At 42.2% G+C, this 23,687-nt stretch overlaps 2 protein-coding genes across 2 annotated transcripts; one reads left to right on the top strand and one right to left on the bottom strand.

Moving 5' to 3' along the window:
* Window positions 1-109: 109 nt before the first annotated feature.
* MRPL47 (mitochondrial ribosomal protein L47) lies at window positions 110-13,075 on the bottom strand. Its single transcript, XM_084640179.1, has 7 exons — window positions 12,959-13,075; window positions 7,769-7,914; window positions 7,085-7,145; window positions 6,274-6,370; window positions 5,122-5,252; window positions 3,496-3,591; window positions 110-461 (listed from the first exon to the last, which is right to left on the bottom strand). The coding sequence occupies exons 1-7, from the start codon at window positions 13,042-13,044 to the stop codon at window positions 347-349; spliced, it is 732 nt and encodes a 243-aa protein (XP_084496305.1). The 5' UTR covers window positions 13,045-13,075; the 3' UTR covers window positions 110-346.
* Window positions 13,076-13,183: 108 nt separating this feature from the next.
* Window positions 13,184-23,385, top strand: NDUFB5 (NADH:ubiquinone oxidoreductase subunit B5). The gene is made up of 6 exons (XM_084639600.1): window positions 13,184-13,342; window positions 16,076-16,161; window positions 17,680-17,746; window positions 19,233-19,294; window positions 22,185-22,291; window positions 23,159-23,385. The coding sequence occupies exons 1-6, from the start codon at window positions 13,216-13,218 to the stop codon at window positions 23,277-23,279; spliced, it is 570 nt and encodes a 189-aa protein (XP_084495726.1). The 5' UTR covers window positions 13,184-13,215; the 3' UTR covers window positions 23,280-23,385.
* The last annotated feature ends 302 nt before the right edge of the window (window positions 23,386-23,687 follow it).

Genomic DNA, 23,687 nt, shown 5'->3' with positions numbered 1-23,687 from the left:
CATACAGGTCAGCTTTATAGTAAATGACACAAAATGACGCAAAGCATTAATTTTCATCACCTGGCTGATAAAATATTACTTTTCCAGAAATCAGTTAAATGACTCAGCACAAGTTTATATTGTTTTGCTCTGAAGGTCTCACAACCCAGATATGAAATTTATTTTTCAGGTTGAGGAGCTTTATTTGGGCAGGGAAAAAAAAAATCAAAGAACAAAAAACCCTCACAGGCAGCCCTGTTCTTTATCTGCTGCCCACTGAAAATGTTCACACTACATGCCAGTCACATGTAGCATCTTAAGACTACTGCAGTAAAACTATTACTTGCATCACTCTTCCAGCTTGATATTAATTCTGTGATTGTGCAGCAAGGTGAGGGAATTTCTTTTGTAAAAGGAGCTGTTTCTTTTTTTCTAAGCTTTTCATCCTTGCTTGTTTTTTCAAGTGTTGTTCTATTCTAAGTCTGTAATGAAGAAAAATAAGCATTGTTAAATTTCATTATAGTCTAACACATTTCTCCCAGTCATATCACTTATGCCTAAATTCTGAAGATTTTTTTGTATCACTTTATTGAATTTCTTAAGACTTTCATAACTTTCAAACTGGGCAATTAATTTAACTGGGTAAGCTGGCTTCCATTAACAAGAGTTCACTTGGAGACTCAAGTTCAGCAATCAATATCAAGAATTTATATCAGAGGCTTGTGCTGGCATCAAGACCTGGGCCCAGCCAATACCAATAACAGTTGCTATGATGGGTAGAAGCTGGAAATAAAGAGGAGAAAAGGCCCCTACTTTATATTAGCAATAATGAACTAGGCCAGGTCCCCACTGCTCCAAGTCTTATGAACTCACCTTTTATTCATGCTTTTCCCCTGCTAGTCACAGGGAAAGGGCAGTTCTGCCATAGCTCCAACATGAAAAGTATATTTCATGCAAATTGTTTCAAATGCTTTACAGTAATATAAGATGCATGGTATATGTATGAAGTATAAATGTCTGAAGTGAACAAATTAAGAGAGCAGCAATGAAAAATAAAAGGAGAAAACAGGCTCCCAGGGGGAAATACATGAAGTTGTTTTTAGTTTACAGAAGCTGCAGAGAAGATGTTTCTCCAGTTAATCACCCCTCTAAACCACGAAACATACCAGTTCCTGACAGTGGTTTTCAGTAATGGGAGTACATTCCCTACACATTGTGTTTAATAATGAAACAGTGGACATAACTGATTTCAAAGTGCTTGATACTGTAAATACAACAGATTAACAGTTCAAGATGAAGTAGCAACAGTGAAAGGAGTTAAGTTGTTTTAGGAAGAGAGGTTACCAGTAGAGATATAGTCCCAGGACAAAATAATAAGCAGGAACTGGGTTAAGTTGCTTTGTGGTAGTGTGCAATATGAGATCTTTTCTAGTAACTAGACTGGAGCATGTTTAGATGGATACTAGGAAAGCCCAGACAGGAGGATTATCAAGGTATGGAGAATGGATAGGGTCATCAAGACAGAATGTTGTATAGGAAGTGAAAGGATTTAGTATTAGCCTGAATACAAGAGAGTTAGAAGTCCAGTGAAACTGAGGTTGATAGGCTGGTGCATGGGAAGGACCAAAGAATTGACTATGAAAAAGAAATGGTGCAGAGTAAGTTCAGTCTTTGCCATCCTGAGTTTGTCAGACAGTTGCAAGCTTGACTAGAGGAGCAGAGAGTGGGATGAAGATGGCATAAGGTAAAGGGAGAAGAGAAGGGACCAAGAATGGAACTCTGGAGTAATGTAAGAGTGAAAAGGAGAGGAGATGAAGCCACCAAGAGAGCTGCTAAAGAACTAGTCAAGAAAGCATAGAGGACAGAAGTGAGGAGGAGGGGTTGGGTGACAGTGGCAAAAGGAGCAGAAAATAGGATGGATCAAGCCCTTATAATACATGGTCAGAAAGACGCCACTGGTTACATTAGCGAGAGCAATAACAATATTAACTTTCATTGCTGTTAGCAGAAATAGTCAGCAATCGTGGGTACAGTAGCACAGTTTTTTCCTCCACTCTGAATCCTACAGGTAACAAGTGTGTGTGTGTGTGGTGGGGGGTGTTCATAGGAGAAAAAACCTTGGCTGCTTTGCACATAAAATAACTTTGGAGTACAGAACAATTTTGCAGGTGGATAAATTTGACAGAAAATGGGATCAGAAAGGAGTAGAGCAAGTTATAATTCAGAATGACTGATAGATGAGGCTTATAAATGGCTAAGTAGCCCATGCAGTTCAATCTGCAGAAGTATAACAAGGAAAAAACATTTTGTAATCTACATGCAAACCATCCTAATTACAGATGAGTGTGTGACATAGGAGTGATTATGCATCAGAACCATCTGCATAATATCTGGCAGCAGTAAAAAGGCAAATGATCTCAGGATTTTACCAGAGATTCTGACCATAATTAAGCAGCTGGTGTTGTGGAACTGTTAGGCAGATAATAATAAATAAGGTAACATTCAGATTATTATATACAATTCTGGGTCAGCATGGCATGGCTGAGATGGGAAGAGTGCCACTGAAATCAACCAAAATACCATACAACTTAGTTTGTATGAAAGAAGCTGTACAAAATTTTGAAGCAATCAGATTCAGGGTTATATAAGCTATGGCCAGACTGAATTTATTAGGAGATTAGAGGAATGGTCTTAAGCATTTTATCATAATTAATATGCATAGCACCAAATGTAGGGTGGATGCTTTGTGCAAATCATCATCTTTGGAATTTTAACACTGCATGAAACTATAAATTAGAATGCAGGCAGGGTTGACTCATTCCTTCATCTTTCTGAGAGAAATAAGCTGGAGTTCCATATAGTATGCTATGTGGGCGGTCTTTGAAACTGGTCTTATCTCTGCTCTGTGTATATTAAAGAGCCAGGGTACTTTCAAAAGAATAAAGATATGGCCTGGTATACATGGCTCAGATTTTACCGTCACACACTTAGTGTGCTACACACCTGGAAGGGATTCATTCATATTATTGGTAAAAGTCTTCTGGGATTAAAAGTGCTCTGTAAAATATTACCAGCCAAAATTTCTTTAAGCAAAGTCAGACCCAGAAGATAAATGGTGACAACTTCAAAGAAGCTGGGATACAGTATAAGACACCATGTCATCTCCAACATTTATTCAGCTGTACCCAGAACCAATTATACACTAGGAACATGACTTAATGACTGTGTTCACAGAACTGGGACCTCTTACAGACGTGCTTAGCTTTAAACAGATAAATAATCCCATTGGTTTCAAGGGGACTACTCACATGCCTAAAATTAAGCACATGCCTAAGTGCTTGCAGAATCAGGGTCTTAAACAGTTTTTGTTCAGTGTCACCTCTTCCCCATCCTGTAAAGGAAAAAAACAATCCACAAGCTAGAAAAAGCAATAAGACTGTCCTTTACAAGGTTGGAAGACCTAGACTAGTACACAACAAACAGGGTCAGAGAATTTTCCTTTCCATTTCAAATTACCTGATGAAATGTTTTACACGTGGCGAGTAGAAGAATTTCCTCCTGTTGTATTTTTTGTTTAGGTACCAAGGTATTGGCCACTCTTTGGCATTGTACCTGCCAATGACATACAAATTGATTACAGTATCATCCAGCATTTAGATTGCTGCATCTCAGTAAATGGATTGTAACGAAGCTGCTCTTTTTTGTTCAAGTGGGTAGGTACTGTTGTCTAGCCCAGGGGTTCTCAACCTTTTTCTTTGAGGCCCCCCCACAACATGCTAGAAAAACTCCACAGTGGCAGGGGGTGTCTCAAGGCTCCAGACTTCAGCCGCTGGGTGTGGGGGAGCTCGGGGCACCAGGCTCCTGCTCCATGGGGCACTGGGTGGCCCTCCATAAGCATAGTTTGACTTCCATTTTAGGGGGCCAGCTCTGCACAGCAGGGCCCAGGGAGAGAGCACCACCTCCACCCCTTGACTCACCTCAGCATGCCACCCAGCTATCTGAATTTGGGGGGAGGGGTGTGCAACCAAAAATTATAACTCAAAGAAGGCGGAGGGAGGTTCTTTATCTCCTCAAACTCCTGTCACTCCAGTGCAGAATACAGAAACTGTTTCTCAAAATGCTATTACACTGAAGGTAAAATCCTGGCCCTATTAAAGTTAGTGGGAATTTTGCCATTGACTTTGACAGGGCCAGGATTTCACCCTGAATCTAAGTTTACTGGAGTTTATTGGATATAGTCTACTTAAATTTACAGAGTTTACAAACAATTTAAAATACTTGTCAACAATGATAGGAGATCCTGAATCCATCTACATGTAGTCCCATCTACACTGTAAGTCCTATAGTTTTTGGAAGACTAGGTTACATAGTTGCCCCTGAACATGAGGGTGGCCATTGGCCAGGTCCAATTTTCAACCGAAAAGCCTGGTCAAAAAGGGGACTTTATGGTTTCTGGTTACAAAGGGCGGGGGAGGCATCCTACTCAGCCAGGGAAGCCTCCTACCTGTGTCAGGCGGCTGCAGCTCCCAGCCCTGGCTCTGCAGAAAAGTCCCTCCTGACCCGGACAGGAGGTGGGAGGCGGAGCAACAGGGGAAGAGGAGCGAACGAGGGGCAGGGGAGGTTCCAACACTCCTGCTGGAGTGTCCATTTTTTAAATAATACAAAATTGGCAACCCTACTTAATTCAGTGGTCTTGCAATGCAGCTGAGAAAAGTCCAGGTCTATAGCACAATTTGGAAACACTTTGAACTCATCGGCACAGCAAGACCGAACCAAATTTCAACCACGTCAGGGGACTACCATATTGAAACCAGGTCCCCCAATACTGTAAAACTTGGAATATAAATGAGACCAAGCTCTGTTTGCTTTTTATCCGGTGATTTATCCATGGAATTGTGAGAGAGTGGTTACCACCACCCCAGCCCAGCTAACGGCTTAGCAAAGTTGCCGATGATGAAACACATCCCCAAAGGTATTAATGTTGTTTAGTAAATATTGCTTGTTCTTGATAAGGTTACAAAGATGCTTTTTCCACAATAGACACGTTATCTGACTCTTTTTCTGTAACATGTTTCTGGTTTTGATAGTACTGATACCTCCTACAGCTCTGCACATATAGAACAGTAATCCTCTTTCCCATACCAGTAGGTGCGTCCTAAGAAGTCATTTCTCCATTCGCCAGGTCGTGGGTTTTCGTGGCCTGTTTGTAACAGCCGCAGAGCAACTTCTCTTTCTTTAATAACTAAGTCTATTCTTCCCATAGACTTTTCCACCTGAAAACAGAATAACCATTTCAACATGACACTGAAGCCACAATGTTGGCTTCTGATCTGTGCTTAAACTGAGAAACTTTTAGTTTAGGTGCCAGCTGGCTAAGGCTCAATCCAGACAATGAGTTGATGCTGGTAGGTTGTGGAAAACAACTGGAAATATGCAGATTTTATCTGCATTTCTGACAGAGTTCATGGAAATGGTTTGTCAAGCTGGTTGGCAACTTGGGGTCTGGTTAGAGACTCTGTTCCTATTAGATGATCAGAGAGCAGCAATGGCCAAACTATAACATTTGACCAGAAGCTTCTCAACACTTTTCCAGCTAGAAACCTTGTTACCATGATTCATGTGTGAGTAGATGAAGTCTGTAAGGTTAAGGTAGGGAGAGAAATGTGTAGGCAAACAAGGTCAGAAAACTGAAGGCAAATGTTAGAGAAGGAGACACTGAAAGAGAGTGAGAGAAATGAGAAAAGAACCAAGAGGTCAGAGGTTCATAGAAGCCCAGGAAAGATAGAAAACAAAGGAGTTGAAGGCAGAAAGTTCAAGGATAAGCATATGGGTGGGCTGCAACTTGGGCCAGGAAAAGATACCAGAAATGACTGTGAAATCAGTTTCAGTGGAATGAAAGAGGTGATTTAATATGAATATGATTTAACAGACTCATAGGAGTGGAAGGGACCTCAAGAGGTCATCTAGTCCAGTCCCCTGCACTCATGGCAGGACTAAGTATTATCTAGACCATCCTTGACAGGTGCTTGTCTAACCTGCTCTTAAAAACCTCCAATGATGGAGATTCCACAACCTCCCTAGGCAAATTTATTCCAGTGCTTAACCACCTTGACAATTAGGAAGTATAGGAGGTGAGAAAGGCTTTGGAACAAGTTAACTTTTACATTGCTACCCTAAGCAAAATGAATCAGGAACATAATTCTGGGAACTGTCTTTTACAGGTTTGCAAACATTGCATCTTTCACACAAAAAGTTTACCTGCAGTGATGTTTTTAGCTTATATGAAAAAGTTACCTTTTCTAATCGTTCCGGACTTGGCATAGGTAAACTCTGTCGCTTTGCTTCTTGCTCTAGAGTTAAAAGCATATTTTTCTCTTTCAGTAGGACATACCTGGATCAAAGAACATAATAGTACAATACGGTCAGAAATTAGAGTTAAGTTTTAGTGCTAACATGCTTGTAAATTATTCACTTAAATAGTGATTCTCAACCGCTGGGAGTACATGATTTTGTGTCTGGTACTCTGGGCTCCCAACGTCAAGTTAAAAAGTCTGGGTTTTTTTGTTTTGTTTTTCTAAATTCCTTGCCTATGTTACTTAAGTTGTATTGCTAAAGATCTTGCAATGCTAACCATCTGATTTACTTTTAACAGGGCTTTTTCCTCTGTGATTTCACAGCACCTTACAAAGGATGGGTAAACACCATTATTTCCTGTTTTTACAGTTGGAGAAACTGAGGGACACAGGACTAAAGTCATTTATCCCAAGCTCACATAGTCAGTGGCAAAGGCAGGAATTAGAACCCCCTGTGTCTTAACCCCTAGACCCATCCTCTGTCCATGAGATCACACATTTTTATATAAACCTTTTAAAAAACATCCTTAACTGATGGGCCACGTTGGACCCTTCTGCACTGGAGCCTAATTCACCACTTCTACCTGCAATACACTGTACATACTCTGACCAGAATTAGAACCCCAGTGCAGGTTAGAGTGTGCACAACTGAGTGGGAAACTGAGTTCACTGGCTAATACAGCCATGTCTTTCATATGAAAACGGGCACAACTGCCCCAAAAGGATAGGAAACACTGCACTAAAACACTTACCAAAGTTTGTGCAAATCTTCATTACTCTTGTTTCTTAGATGTTTCGCATGCCACTCATCCCCTGTAAAAACAACAGCAACAAAAAACAGTGATTTAATCTAAAAATGATCCATTTTCTAAAAAAATATTTCCACCTGCACACCACGTTGATTCCCTGGAAAGAATGTCAAATTACAAACACCAATTTTTGCAGCTTTTTCCTTGTAGATGACATTGAAATACTGACCAGACTCAATCTTGCTTAGAAAACAAGACCATGCTCAAATGTGAAAGAAACTGTACTGTTCCCTAATACTTGTAGCAGGCATTCAGAACTAGCGAAAGTTGTAGGCAGAAGCAGAGAGAGAGACAGACAAAAGCAGCTTTAGGGATATTACTGTTTTCGTTATTCGAATAAAGTTCCTTGTTCAGAGTTAGAAGTGCAACCCTTTCTGTGATCTCACACAACATGGTTGAAGACTATATGCTGGGCAACAGGGCTTAGATGTTTTGCCTCTGCTCTGCATAATAAATGTTCCACTTGTATTAACACAGAATTAAAATAGAAAAAGCAAATGAATATACAAGAAGTGGCATGACATATTGCCACTAAATACCTTCTAAAATCCTGCATATTAATTTGCATATTTTTAACAGCAGAAGTATATCAAAGACACCAAACCAAAAAGGTTAAAAATAACTCACCAGATTTAACTACAGTTTCTCCCCAGTTTTTTGGGTCATCAAAAAACTCCTCCAGTCCTTTCCGTGATAAAGTAGTATGGAGAAACTTACACTGATAGATGGGCTCTACTTTAGTAGTGTTCTTATGGAGCAGATTCAAGGTTAATCTGCAACAAAGGTAAAGAAAAATATATATTTGATTAGGAAAAAGAAAAATCTGCTAAATACGAACTTTGCCCTCCAGTCCATTCTCATGGACACCTTCCTATTCTGATTGTAACAAGTTTTCTATTTGCAGGTTCTCCAACACTGGAGGCCGCAGGGTCCACTGGAGAGAGAGTCAAAAGACATGGGTCAGTTCCTGGCTCTGTCAATGTCAGACACATCATCTCTATTTTCATTTCCCCTCTCAGTCTGTGTGTGTCTTGTTCTCATTTGTTTATAAGCTTCCTGAGCAAGGGATTGTCTCTTATGCGTTTGAGTAGTGCTGAGCACAAAGAGGCCTGGATCATGATTGAGACTTCTAGGCACTACCATGAAACAAATAATAAATAACTGGTAAAAACAGCATTTACGAAAACCAAGAATAACATGCAGAAACAAACCAAGTACTGTGTTTCATAACACTAATATTATGTGCAGGAAGACGCCGTTATTACAAAAAATGCTGAAGGACCTTTAACATCGACATAGAGCTTCTGTCTTTAAGGTATCACCTGTGGAAACTCTAATATTACCTGGAAATAACTAACTACTTCAAACTCTGTCAAGAACCTATTTTTCAAGGGAGTATAGCTACTGCAAACCTAACGTTTAGACCAGAGGTTCTCAAGCTGTGGTCTGTGAGCTCCATTCAGGTGGTCCACGGATAGTTCCCTCTAAGGTGCGCACCTTAGAGAATGAAGGGCCACCCACCTAATTACTGGAGCCGCGCAAGCATGGCTCCACTAATTAGGTGCCTGGACCCTGGAGAAGACACACACGTGAGAGGGGGCAGTGGGGTGAGAAAAGGGGGTGGGGAGGAATTTGGGATGTGCAGGGCTGTGGCGGCTAGAGAAAGAGGCGACTTTCCCCAGCTCCAGACCTGCAGCTGCCAGGGAAAGACGGCCCTCCTTTCCAGCCCCAGCTCGGGCGCTGCTGCGGCAGGGGAGAGAGGGAGAGACCTCCTCCTTTCCAACCCCAGCTCAGGGCCTGCCGCAGCGGGGGAAAGAGGGCACAGCCATCACATTAGAAAGGTAAGACTACTGATATTAAAATATGAGTTGTGTGCTTTTATTTATAGAACAAAAAAACAATTATTAAGGTTTTTTTATATAGTATTTTTATCCAAAGTGCTTTACAATAGTTAGCTAATGGTACAAACAATGTTTGGGAAGCTCCTTAAGTGGTCCGCCAAGACCCTCAGCAATTTTCAAGTGGTCCACAAAAAAAATTGTTTGAGAACCACTGATTTAGACTATCAAGTTATCCCTCTCGTAGTGACTAAATTTGATAATACCCTAAATTGATATTCAGGGGCCTTTGTGAAATGAGTTGGTAATATGTCTAGTTCTAGTGAGCAAGTTCCATCACAGCCGGCACTCTTGTTGGCACTCTCAGCAGCAACTGTAGTAAAGAAACTAGACCTTTCTGATTTTATCGGCTGAACAATAAAGTAATGCCTCTGGCTACTAGCATGGAGAAAATGTTTGTTACAAACTTCATTATCTTGAAATGCAAGCTTTTAATTTACATGCCTAAATGTGCACTGGCCTGCAAAACCCCAAATTAGCGGACATCAATAGCAAATCAGGGAGTCCCATATATTGGCAGATTAATTTCTTTAGCCTGTATTTTTTTGTTAATATAATGTCAATTTTCAAGATTTGTTATTTCTGATGTCAGTTTACAATAATAAAGAGAACACCTATTTTGTGTGGGATGGAAGTAAGTGCGGGTCAAAAAATTAACGTAATCCCTTCTGACAAGGTACAGCTAAGACATATTCCACAGTTTTCTGTAGCGTAACTTGGATTCCATTACAACCAGCTGTACTAAAATCTAAATGTGAAATTTCAATACATTATTTTGAGAAACAGATGAATGTTTCTCAGATATTAATCACTGTGAAATCTCACTAAGTACCAATCTGGGTTTAGTCAGAGCTTCATCCTTCTAAAGAGAGGGACAAATTATCCAAAAGAATGAATGCATACATAGTCTTGCTTGCTGCATGCGTATATTAAAGACTGTATAAATTATTATTCAAGAGGAGGACTTTGCCCAATGGCAGTTTCACACCTGATTGTCCCCAGGAGGAGAATGAATTTCATTAGCACTTGGTGAAACTATTCCTTCATTACATAGCTGATAAACTAGATGTTGAAATATTATGGGGATAGGTACCGTAAGGACCTGAACAGAATATAGTAAAGCTCTTTGCAAACAAATAGACTGAAGATTTTGCTGTCATTTTGACAGTGGTTTTTAGAGGCGGTCCATTAGGAGCTGGATTCTAGTTGCCAATTCATTTCAGAGAGGCCAAAGCACAACATCCAGCATCAATCTGGTGCACCACTCTTCTGGGCTGGATTTCGAGGGATGAACTGCTCTACGGCTGCTAGGCTTACCCCATTGTAAGGGCCATAATCCCATTCACTGCAGGCTCTGCGTGCAGAACATTACTGGCAGGCTACATCAGAATGGCCCTAGGTTTGCCACAAAGCGTAGCTATTTCCAATGAACAGAGTAGCAGTCGTGTTAGTCTGTATCCACAAAAAGAAAAGGAGTACTTGTGGCACCTTAGAGACTAAAAAATTTATTTGAGCATAAGCTTTCGTGAGCTACAGCTCACTTCATCTGATGTTGTCATCATGAATATGAATATGAAGAATATGAACAAGAGGCTGCTAGGCAGCTCTCCAACACCACATTCTACAAGCCATTACCCTCTGATCCCACTGAAGGTTACCAAAAGAAACTACACCCTCTGCTCAAGGAACTCCCTGAAAAAGCACAAGAGTAAATCTGCACAGACACACCCCTAGAACCCCGAACAGGGGTATTCTATCTGCTACCCAAGATCCATAAACCTGGAAATCCTGGACGCCCCATCATCTCAGGCAGTGGCACCCTGACAGCAGGATTGTCTGGCTATGTAGACTCCCTCCTCAGGCCCTATGCTACCAGCACTCCTAGCTATCTTCGAGACACCACTGACTTCCTGAGGAAACTACAATCCATCCGTGATCTTCCTGAAAACACCATCCTAGCCACTATGGATGTAGAACCCCTCTACACCAACATTCCACACAAAGACAGACTACAAGCCGTCAAGAACACTATCCCCGATAATGTCACAACAAACCTGGTGGCTGAACTTTGTGACTTTGTCCTCACCCATAACGATTTCACATTTGGGGACAATGTATACCTTCAAATCAGTGGCACTGCTATGGTTACCTGCATGGCCCCACAGTATGCCAACATTTTTATGGCTGACTTAGAACAACGCTTCCTCAGCTCTCGTCCCCTAATGCCCCTATTCTACTTGCACTACATTGATGACATCTTCATCATCTGGACTCATGGAAAAGAAGCCCTGATTTCAACAATTTCCATCCCACCATCAACCTCAGCCTGGACCAGTCCACACAAGAGATCCACTTCCTGGACACTACAGTGCTAATAAGCAACGGTCACATAAATACCACCCTATACCGGAAACCTACTGACCGCTATACTTACCTACGTGCCTCCAGCTTTCATCCAGACCACACCGCACAATCCATTGTCTACAGCCCAGCTCTACGATACAACCGAATTTGCTCCAACCCCTCAGCCAGAGACAAACACCTACAAGATCTCTATCAAGTGTTCTTACAACTACAATACCCACCTGCGGAAGTGAAGAAACAGATTGACAGAGCCAGAAGAGTACCCAGAAGTTACCTACTACAGGACAGGCCCAGCAAAGAAAATAGCAGAACGCCACTAGCCGTCACCTTCAGCCCCCAACTAAAACTTCTCCAGCGCATCATCAAGGATCTAAACCTATCCTGAAGGACGACCCATCACTCTCACAGATCTTGAGAGACAGGCCAGTCCTTGCCTACAGACAGCCCCCCAACCTGAAGCAAATACTCACCAGCAACCTCAGACCACACAACAAAAACACTAACCCAGGAACGCATCCTTGCAACAAAGCCCGTTGCCAACTGTGTCCACATATCTATTCAGGGGACACCATCATAGGGCCTAATCACATCAGCCACACCATAAGAGGCTCATTCACCTGCACATCTACCAATGTGATATATGCCATCATGTGCCAGCAATGCCCCTCTGCCATGTACATTGGCCAAACTGGACAGTCTCTACATAAAAGAATAAATGGACACAAATCATACGTCAAGAATTATAACATTCAAAAACCAGTCAGAGAACACTTCAATCTCTCTGATCACTTGATTACAGACATAAAAGTGGCAATTCTTCAACAAAAAAACTTCAAAAACAGACTCCAAGGAGAGACCGCTGAATTGGAATTAATTTGCAAACTGGACACCCTTAACTGAGACTTGAATAAAGACTGGAAGTGAATGTGTCATTACACAAACTAAAACTATTTCCCCTTGTTTATTCCCCTTTCCCCCCACTGTTCCTCAGACGTTCTTGTCAACTGCTGGAAATGACCCACCTTGATTATCACTACAAAAGGTTGGTTTTTTTTCTCTCCTGCTGGTAAATAGCTCACCTTACCTGATCACTCTCCTTACAGTGTGTATGGTAACACCCACTGTTTCATGTTCTCTGTGTATATAAAATCCCCCTACTGTATTTTCCACTGCATGCATCCGAGGAAGTGAGCTGTAGCTCGCGAAAGCTTATGCTCAAATAAATTGGTTCGTCTGTAAGGTGCCACAAGTCCTCCTTTTCTATTTCCAATGAACACACTTTGGCCCAACAGGCCCGTCAGCCTCCCAAAGGCCAACGGCCCCTTTCCTTCAGCTGTTCAACGGCCACCACTGCCCCCGGCCCTCAGCCGCCCCCGGCACACAGTGCGCGGACCGGGCCAACCCCAGGGCCCTCAGCTCAACAACCCCAAACGCCCGCCCAACGCAGCCCCCCCCCGCCACGGCCGGGGGTCACCACATGCTCCACACCCCCTTCCCAGGCCAGCTCACCTCCCCGCCCCACGGGAACCAGTTACCCCGCTCAACGGGCCCCTACCTGGGAAAGCAGGCGGCTGGCGGGGCCTGTAACACTCCCGAGACCCTCAAAGCGCCGAAGAAGCGCCGGCAAAGGGTAGCCGCCATGATGCCCACAATGCCTTGCGCCACCAGCCACTTCCGGCTGCGAGACCGGAAGGAGAGGGCTTTACGGGTACAATTACAGGACAACGTGCCCGATTCCAAGATGGTGGCGCCACGGCTTCGATCTCATTGGGGGTAAATGGCCAGCGGCCCCGCCCCTTGCCAGTTTCACACATGGCCGCCATGAGCCTCCTGCTCCGGGCCGCGGCCGCTTTGGGGACTCGCAAAGTCCTGTTCAGGGCGGCAGGCGGGGGACGCGCCTCCTTGCTGGGCAGAAATGTCGTGTCCTCCGGCAGCATCGGTATGGAGCCCCCAGGCGGGGGGAGCTCGGTGTCCTCTGTCGTGGGGTGACCTTGGGGAGCGGGGTGGGGGCTCTGGGGACCGGTGTGTCTGCGGAGGGGGCGGGGAGCGCGGGGGGTTGGGTAACTGGGTTTCCTCTGGGGAAGGGGGTACTGTAGGAAGAGCGCTCCTCTGGAGAGGGGGGATCCCTCTGATGGTGGTGGTGGGCTCTTCTTTGGGGAGGGGCGAGGGGGGCCTGTGAGGAGAGAGGGGGGTTTCCTCAGTAGGGAGGGGGGTTCCTCTTTCTAGTGGTTAGACCATCAGTCTGGAGGACCTGGGTTTTATTCCTGATTCTGCCACTCGAGTTATGTGACTGATTGTGAGATCCAGGCCCATGGGTACCAGCTGGCAAAGGGTTCCACTCCTATCAGGCCTGATAAACTCACTGCACCTAATACACTGCTTTCATAGTCTTTGTCTATGAAGACTTTCATGTGAGGCTTTAAATGAAAGCCAGGATCATGCTGATCATTAATATCGTTTCAGAGTAACAGCCGTGTTAGTCTGTATGTGCAAAAAGAAAAGGAGGACTTGTGGCACCTTAGAGACTAACCAATTTATTTGAGCATGAGCTTTCGTGAGCTACAGCTCACTTCATCGGATGCATGCCGTGGAAACTGCAGCAGACTTTATTTATACACAGAGAATATGAAAAAATACCTCCTCCCACCCCACAGGACAGTACTCAAGTACACAAGTACTCCTTTTATTAATATCGTTGTGAAATGTACAAACGCTACATAAAACGTTACGTATGTGTAATGAAAATGTTTTAAGGTCTGTGTCCAAGGCAATGCTGACAAACAGGTTTTGGGTCAGACAAAGGATGTTGATTGGGATTCACATGTCTCTCTTTTCAGAGTAGCAGCCGTGTTAGTCTGTATTCACAAAAAGAAAAGAGTACTTGTGGCACCTTAGAGACTCAAAGAGAATGCTCAAATAAATTGGTTAGTCTCTAAGGTGCCACAAGTACTCCTTTTCTTTTTACGTATCTCTCTGTTGGCCATGTAGATTAAGCACTGTAAAGCAAAACAATGAAAGCTCTGTTTACATATGGAATCAATAGGAAAGGTGCATACAAGAAAAGAAAACAAGCCATAAGGCTTAGCCTGGCCATGTGCAAAGACAGTGAACTTTGGGACTGTGAGTAGAAGGCAGAAAAATCCTTCACCGAGGAAGGAAAAGGGCAGTGCTTTTGGCATTTATGAAAGAGGGATCTCAGCCTTGTTGGTTGGAGATGCTGAAAGAAGGCTTTGGTTGAGAATAGACTGCTTTAGACAGGAGGGTAGCCTGTTAAATTAAGTGTAATCTCTAAAGTGTGTTATAATTTTGTTTTATATGTAACTTTTCTGTTTCCATTGTCTTTACTTGCTATCACTTAAATCTTAGCCTTTGATAATAAACTTATGATTGTTTTCACTGTAAATATATCTCAATGCTAAGATGTTATATAGGAGCTGACTTTCAGTTAAGTCAAACATGTGTATATACTGTCCTCTTGGGGATAGCGAACCTGATATTTCTGTGAGTGTCCAGTGGTTAAGGGCTGGACACTACAGGGAAATGATTCAAAGAGGACTGCAGTGCAAAGTAACAGCTAGCATAAGCCCAGAGAAGCGATGTTGGGTGGCTGAAGGGCTGGCCATGTCAGAGACACTCCCTGCCTCTGTGAGGGGGAGACAAGGTGACACAATCCTGGGCACCCTGAGAAAGGATCACAGTGACCTTGGGCAAAATACTCATTTTTGGTTTCCCTTTGTGAAAAGGAGCTAATATGATCCTGTGTTACGGGGTGGTCTTTGAGAACTGTAGATGGGAGCTGCAAGTTGTTTAATTTTTTCTTGAAACAGCTAGCTAGGAGGCCTTCTGGAACATCTTCAATTCAAGTCTGTTGTTAGGGACAGTTGGTTGTGTTGTATGCTGCTGCTACTCTTTCCTCTTGCATGTTCTGTTGCTAAAGGTATTTACTTGGAAATGGAGAATTTTCTCATTACTTTAGTCTTGTAATGTGTACCGATGAGAAGGTCCTTGCACTGAGCCACATTGAACCCGCTGGGATTCTTTGCTGGTGCAGAGATCTGCTCATGCTGAGCTAGTGGCAAGGTTGGAGCCTAAATGTCCAGCAGGCCCCCCCGCTTAATGTGTAGTACAGCCAGATATATAAACTTCCTTTTCAGTATCTTAGTCCTTGCGTCTACCTGCTGATTTCATTTCTATTCATAATGCAGTGCAAAACTGAGAGAGCTTGTAGTCATAGGCGCAGGTGTCCACTTAAGAGTCAGTATGTCACCTCCACTCCTGTTCCACGATTGACCTGGGGGGGGTCAAAATTTTGGCCACCCCAGCCAAAACCTAGTAGCATGCTAGTGTGTGAACTTACCTAACTGTAGAGATTTTTATATGGAAGATTCTTGTGCAAATGAAATTTTCTTCAACTCATCTATTTTCCCTCTATGACTTGCTCCATAGAGAGTTTTATCTTGGAATATCACCACTTCTGTAACATACAATTGGGGCTAGCTCTAGGAGTCCTGCTGTCCTAGGCAAAACAATAAATACCCTTACCAGCCTGCAGTTACCCACCCCTTACTGAATGTTTTACTACTTTTTTTTTGCCTGCATTGCAGAGCTTCTCCTGTACATAATCACTGCAGATAGGAAAAGGACATAATAATACCCTGGTTTAATTTTGCAGCTCCAGTACGACATGGAAGCCATGGGAAAAGAATGTTTGTCATCAGGCCAACAGATTTCTATGATAAACGATTTCTGAGCTTGCTGGTAAGTTAATTTTTTGTTGTTGCAACTCTTAATGTAACTTAAATAATTTGTAAATGATGGACTGTGTTTAAGGCATTAACACACTCATTCCTATTATTTACAATGCAGTAGCATCCCAAACATATCAGGCACTAGCCACACAAACAAGATTTCCTAGTCCCTATCATGAAGAACTTGCCATTTATAAAGACAAAGATGGGGCAAAGGGATATGTCATACCAGCCAAGTAGTCAGGATGGTGATTGACATCTGTTATGTTAGTGACCTTTTTTCTTTTTTAAATTGTGTGTGTAGTATATGTAAACTAACTATCTTCAATTGGCCCCTTTTAAGCTATTGTTAGTTAACTGCTACTTTTTTATTGTTACTGCTTTAAATCCTTTCCTGTTGTCTTTTTTAATTTTAACTGTCATCTGTTTTCCAGGTTTAGTAATATTTTAGCTCTTGGCTGTTTTAAGTCTTGTAAAACTTCTCCCAGTCCAAGAGCCCCCCATTACTACCCCATAATAAGTGTACCTCCTTCCATCCAGCCCACCCACACCGGAGATTTAGGCTCTGTAGCCCTGATCCAAAGCCCGTTCAAGTCAATGAAAGGATCAGATCCAGTATGTGGGGGAAATAGTCAGTCAGGTGGGACTTCATGGAGTGAGGGCAGGGGTCTATATGACCTCACTTATGCCCTGCAATCACTGATCATTGTATCTTTTTAACAGATTTTATATAAAATATTAATTCTCAGCTTGCAATGGTTTTTTTAAAAATTGCATTTTGACTCAAGTTCAGTCAAAGGTAGTTTTAGTGCTTCATTATAGTTAATCAGCTCCAGGCTTTGAGTAATATTGTTTTACCTAGCAACAGTATTGCCTAGTAATTAGAACAAGAGACTGGGATGGAGAATTTATATGTTGCATTCCCAACTCTGAAACTGATTCAAATTTATAATGTTGTGATGTTTATGATGTTGTCAAGTCACTTATTTTCTCTGGTTTCAGAGTAACAGCCGTGTCCTGGAAATGGCCCAACTTGATGATCACTTTAGATAAGCTATTACCAGCAGGAGAGTGGGGTGGGAGGAGGTATTGTTTCATGGTCTCTGTGTATATAATGTCTTCTGCAGTTTCCACAGTATGCATCCGATGAAGTGAGCTGTAGCTCACGAAAGCTCATGCTCAAATAAATTGGTTAGTCTCTAAGGTGCCACAAGTACTCCTTTTCTTATTTTCTCTGTGGCTCAATTTGCTATGTTGTAATGATGGGATTAATACATATATCACCTGGGTTTTGAGGCATGTTTACTGTTTTCTGAAATGCTTTGAGATCCTTAGCTGGAAACACTAGTATTCCAGTTGCAATAATAAATCATATTTGATGTTATACAGAAGAAATATTGTGGAAGTTCAGATTTTGGTGTTCTAATACAGGAGAGATAATTGTAAGAGTAACTGAGATTTGCAGAAGAAGTGGTTTATTTTTCTGTCAGACTGATCTGGTGTCTTTTTCTCTCCCCCTGCTAAATAGAGATTCTATATATTATTGCCTGGGATACCACTAGCAGTACTTATAACGTATGTCAACATCTTCATTGGTAAGCACTTCTGTGATGTTTAACCAAGCTACATTGTTAAAGTTGGATAAAGAAAATGAAATAGATTGGATAGTAAATTGAATTTCTTCAAAGGATTGCTTGGAAGACCCTTATCTCTAAAACTGGCTTGGTAACTATGGGTCATGTTTAAGGCTGCATGTCTGTCATGGAAATCACGGATTCTGTGATTTTTCCGTGACCTCAGTGACTTCTGCAGCGGCTGGTGCAGTTGGCTCTGGCAGCCCCTGGGCCAGCCATACCAGCCTCTGCTGGGGCAGTCTCTGGCCACCGCGCCCTCTCTCTCTCCCCGTCTTCCCCCCAGCAGCAGTAGTTTGGGTGTGGGAGGTGGCTCAGGGCTAGGGCTGGGGCAGGGTGTTGGTGTGCAGCCAGCATGTCCCTGTAGTTCCTAGGTGGAGGGGCCAGGGGGCTCTGCGTGCTGCCCCTGCCTGCAGGCACCACCCTCACAGCTCCCATTGGCTGTGGTTCCTGGCCAATGGGAGCTGCAGAGCCGGCGCTCGTGGTGGGGGCAGTCCGTGCGGAGTCCCCCTGGCCTTCCCTCTCCCTAGGAGGTGCAAGGACATGCTGGCTGCTTTCGGGGAGCCGGGTAGGGAGCTTGCCAGCCCTGCCAACCCCCTGCTCCCCAGCACCAGTGGGGGTTCCGGGCCGTGAATTTTTGTTTACTGCCTGTGACCTGTCCATGACTTTTACTAAAAATACCCATGACTGAAACGTAGCGTTAGTCATGTTATGTAAAAATATACTGAAGGGGAGAATCCAGTAGCTGACCTAACATCTCTTTCTTCTCTAGCTGTTCTATAAAATGCAGGGAAGCTTCGGAGAATTGATCAGCAGTTATACATGTGTCTATTCTCCATTTGATATTCTTGTAGAAGTCATATTTGCATCAGCGATGTTTATGTATGTGCGCAGCAGAGCTGCGCACATAATGAAGAGGATAATGTTTTCTGTATCGATTTAAATGTATACCTTGTGCATATTCCAAGATAAGTGTACAGAATATGCATTTAACAGGAGACTGCCAATTTAAAATCAAAATTCTTCCTGACTTTTCTTTTGACCCTACAATGTAATTAACCTCAGATTGCGTTAATTGAAAGATCAGAGAAAAATGTATTTAATTTTTTTTCATGCTTGTTTACCTTGCGATAGCACTTTGGGTACAGTCAGTTTCACTCTTTCCTCTGTATAGTCCATCATTTCTTTTTGTTGTGTGGGTTAAAATATAGGCATGTGTATTTGTAGAACAGAATGGGCAGGAGGACTCAGAAGCAGGTATAGTATCTGAAACTACTTCCAGACTGTTCCAGCTCACTTTATTGAAACCAAATAGAATCAAATTGATAGTATCTCTTTAAATACGTTGTTTGTGAAATGCTCTTTAATTGGCCTTTATTGGTATAAGGAAAGTAAAGTGTGTTTCTAAAATGTCAATAGTATTGAACATCCCTCCATTTTCTGTTGTCAGGTGAAGCTGAACTTGCAGAGATTCCAGAAGGTTATGTTCCAGAGCACTGGGAATATTACAAAGTGAGTACAAAACTATGAAAGGGATATGGCATTTCCAGTACACTCCTCCTCATCATACATCAATCTTGGGAGGAAAATATTTAAAATGTGTTGGAAATATTAATGAGGATATCTGCTACTTTATGTGATTGGATCTTCATGCAAATATACAGTTTTCAAATTAAATACATGTTATTTTATTAGATCTTTGGTTTTGGTATTCTAACAGTAGCAGATGCAACTGACATGTAATGTACATAGCTGGGTAAATAGTAAGAGCGCTGTACGTGAAGTTGTGAACATAAAATCCATAAATAACAAAAGCACTCTTACCAAGTCAAGATCTAAATCTCTTTTCTGGTCACCAGTCCATCGGGGTTAGTTTGTTTTGTTTTTGTTTTTTTAAACATTCCCCTGAGCTCCAGGTCCTGAGATACTACACTTTAAAATTACATTGTTTATCCCATCTGAATGCCTTTCAACGAACAGCAGGAAATTCATACTTTTATAGTAGGACTGTCAATCGCAGTTAATACCTGTTATTAACTGAAAACAAAATTAATGCATATGTTTTTTAAATGGTGTTAATCGCATACATCTGGTTGGGGAGGGAGGCATCAGCTGTGGAGGGACCTGACAGTGTCCGGTCAGGCACAGTAACGCCAATCTGCCTCTGGGGGCGGGGAGGCAGGAGAGGAAGTTGCTCCCATCCTGGCTCCAGTGGAGAGATAGGGATCCTGACCCTGCCGTGCCCCAGTGCTCCCAGCTGGCCTCTTGCTCCGGAGATGGGCCTGCCCCTCCACGCACTGTGTCCCAATGCCTCTAGCAAGCCCTTCACTCCAGGGACCAACCTCCCCCACACACTGTGCTACATTGCCTCCAGCTGGCCCCTCGCTTCAGGGACCGATCCCCTCTCCCCCCATTTTTCCCCCATGCTATGCCCCAATGCCCCCAGCCGGCCCCTTGCTCTGGGTACCGACACCCTCCCCCCCCATGCCATGCCCCATTGCTCCGAGATGGCTCTTCACTCTGCAGGGTACCCCATAGAGAACAGGGACCTGCTGAGCTCAGCCTCCCTGCACTAGCCTCTCCTCCCATGTTGCATGCCGAGTCCCTGTGGTAAAATACACCCTCTCTTGCAAACAAGGGCTCACTCAGCTGAAGGGAGCCCACCTCGCTCAGTAAAAGGAGGTGAGCCTGGTGAGCCCAGTACCAGAAACCATCGTTCCAGAAGCAGCAGCAAGACACCCCCTCCTCCTGCACAAGTTATTTCTTGCTCCCCCCCCCCCACACACACACATCGTCACTCCCTGTCCTCACAGAACCTCCTCCTGCACAAGTCATTGCTTCTCTCCCCTCCTCCCCCCCGTCACCCATCCTCCTCCAACACTGAATGCAGATTTCTAAGATGAAACTCTCTTCCTGTTTGGACAGGGAGCAAGCCTGGCAAGCTCAAAAACCCAACCCAACAGGAGCAGCATCAAGAATTCACCCTTCTCCTGCACAACTCACACCCCTCCCATCTCCACAATACTGACTTTCTGAGATAAAAAAAAATCTTACCCCTTCAGTAAGCCAAGATGCTGCTAAAGGAGACACATGATACAGGCTAACCTAGCAGCAGCAGGAAAAAAAGCCTCCTGCACAATTCACTCCCCTACTGAATGCTAAAATGCTGAGGTAAAATCTTTCCCTATCCTCGGCAAGGACTGAGTGGACTTGTAGGCTATAAAGTTTTACATTGTTTTATTTTTGAGTGTAGTTATCAAAATAATAAGAATAATGTCTGTAATTCTGCACTTGTAAGTTAAACTTTCATGATAAAGAAATTGCACTACAGTACTTGTATGAGGTAAATTGAAATACTATTTCATCTGTTTTACAGTGCAAATATTTGTAATAAAAAAGTGAGCACTGTACACTTTGTATTCTGTATTGTAACTGAAATCAATATATTTGAAAATATAGAAAACACCCACAAATATTTAAATAAATATGATATTCTATTATTAACAGTGCGATTAAAACTGCAGTTAATCGCTATTATTTTTTTAATCTCACGATTAATCATGATTAATCTTTTTAATCACTTGACAGCCTATTTTATAGTATTTGTCAGCAGTGAATCAAAGTCCAATATCTCACAACTTTTCAGGGTTAAAAACAAAGATTTTTTTTATGCCATCAGAAAGCTGAGAATCACAGCCCTAGTGGCTCATGAGATGTTACTTTACAATTGTCACTGATTTTTTTTGATGTAGCTATATTTTTATTTTTGTTTTTAACTGGCTAATGATTGTACATAGCAATACACAGACCTCTATCTGACTAGTTCAGTTTACACGGGGATTGAAAGATTAGACAAAAGTTTCCATGTGCAAGCAGCACTTAGTATAAAGATTACTGAATCTTTACAGTAATAGGTTTGGAGTCCATTTTATGGAGATTATGGTAGCAGTTTTTGATTAACTCTATTTCAGCAATTGTCTGTCTTTGTTCTTAAAATATGAAACACAGATTTTCCCTCATTTTAACTGACCTCTTTTTTTTTTATTCCACAACAACCTATTCTATTGCGTGTTATCTTGGATAATGTCAAAAATGGCAAATGGGTAACTTTTTTTTGATAGGCCCCGATTCTGCAAAAATTTACTCATGTGCTAAACTGTATTAACTGTGAGTAATCCTGTTTAAATTAGTGGTAGTCATGATAGTGAAGTAAACTACATAAGTGTTTGCAGAATTAGGGGTATAGAACTTAACATAATTTTTAATTACACGTTATCATGGTAAATGGGACTAGAAAGAATATTTAAAAGTGTGGTCAAATTTCCCTGTCATCATTATTTGTGGGGGTTCTTGCGTGGAAATTATATGAATAATCTAATAGTCTTATTTTCATCTCTTCCAGCATCCTATAACTAGGTGGATTGCTCGTTATCTCCTTGACTCTCCTGAAAAGGAATATGAAAAAATGTTGGCCATAGTTGATAGTGAAGCTAAAAAAGCTGACCTAAGGTAAAGATAGGATGGGTTTGCTGAAGCTTTTAAAAGCCAATATGTACTGTACTAAACCATTTCAATTATGATACAATAGTCGAATTTTTCTCTTCAATTGGACCTCTGATCAGGGCTTGAAAAATCCTCTGGCCCTTTGTGAGTGAGAAGCTTTTCCTGGCAAATATTGGTTCTAAACCATCCGTTTCTACAGAATGTAACTTTAGTTTAAAAAAATAATTGTAACGATAACTCTTCAAACACAAACCAAGTGTAAACCAATGCAGTTTTATCTTCCTGAGTCAGGAGACGGACAATTGCTGTGCTTCTGCTAATGCTTGTAGATTTGGTCTGGTTTGTTGCTACTGTCCAGAAAATCAGGGGCACCAGTGACATTATCCAGTATCATGTTAGTCTCATGCTGCTGTTGCTTGGGTAAACTGAGCACTAACAGAGGAGGTGCTAAGCTTCTTGGAATGTTGCTCCTAGACTTTCTTGGTGGAGCCCCTCCCACCTTCATCTTTTACCAGATACCTTCCAGTGAGAAATAACCAGGAAAGTTTTCAGTTCATGATTATGAAGGAGACTACTGTCTATGTTTAGAAATCTCATCAGGTTTTTTATTTTTATTATTATTATTTTATTATTTCTTCAGCAAGTTTACTGAAAAACCAAGTAAATATAATGAAACACAATGATGGAATATTTAAGACCATGGATAAATCTTCGTATTTGTAGTATTGTTCCCATGGTCGTCGTAGAATATAGAGGACCAAATGAAATGCTGATGTAAGAGGAGATGACTCCTTTGATATCAGTGTTTAGTGTGGCCCATGGAAGATGATAAATTACATGCTGAATTTGACTTTCATTTTCCATTTCTTATAGGCTGAAGGAATTAGAGGCACGTCGACTAATGAGAGAGAGGGGAGATGGGCCCTGGTATCACTATGAGACCCCTGATAAAAATCTTATTGATTATTCTGCTAAAGCAACTCCTGACAATTAAGCAGTTAATACACTGTTTCAGAAGGGCACCCACAAATAGCGACTGAATAATGTAATGTGTATCCTGTTGTTACTTGCTGACTTAAATAAAAGTTTCTATTTCAGTATTTTTCAGTGTTGATTCTAGTAAGTTTTTAAATGGACAAACTTGTTGCTAATCATGTACAGCTTTAAAATGTGTACAGGTGGAGAGAATGGCTCTCATGTCAGTTGCTAATAGTTTGTCTGTTTCCCAAGGGTGTCAGTAGGTAATAATACTGGTTTTGTAACATGTTTCTCCCCCCCACTCCACGAGGATGGTGGTCACCAGCGCATTTCACACAGGTTATCAAACAGCCAGACTGACCTGAGCTAGATTGGAACAAGTATCTGAGAGGTGAAAGACTCTATTCCATTACTAAACCATCTC

This window comes from Lepidochelys olivacea (genome assembly GCF_965140295.1).
Source record: "Lepidochelys olivacea isolate rLepOli2 genome assembly, chromosome: 9".
Classification (NCBI taxonomy): Eukaryota; Metazoa; Chordata; order Testudines; family Cheloniidae; genus Lepidochelys; species Lepidochelys olivacea.
The sequence above is the reverse complement of the archived record's forward strand: the minus strand, read 5'-3'. Positions and strand labels throughout refer to the sequence as shown.

Coding starts and splice junctions, on each gene's coding strand:
- MRPL47 (XM_084640179.1), bottom strand. CDS start 13,044: ATGGCGGCTACCCTTTGCCGGCGCTTCTTCGGCGCTTTGAGGGTCTCG. Junction 5,253..6,273: donor GTCCGGAACGATTAGAAAAG/GTAACTTTTTCA, acceptor TTCTGTTTTCAG/GTGGAAAAGTCTATGGGAAG. Junction 462..3,495: donor CGTGTAAAACATTTCATCAG/GTAATTTGAAAT, acceptor TCTTCATTACAG/ACTTAGAATAGAACAACACT.
- NDUFB5 (XM_084639600.1), top strand. CDS start 13,216: ATGGCCGCCATGAGCCTCCTGCTCCGGGCCGCGGCCGCTTTGGGGACT. Junction 16,162..17,679: donor AACGATTTCTGAGCTTGCTG/GTAAGTTAATTT, acceptor CCTGCTAAATAG/AGATTCTATATATTATTGCC. Junction 17,747..19,232: donor GTATGTCAACATCTTCATTG/GTAAGCACTTCT, acceptor TTCTGTTGTCAG/GTGAAGCTGAACTTGCAGAG.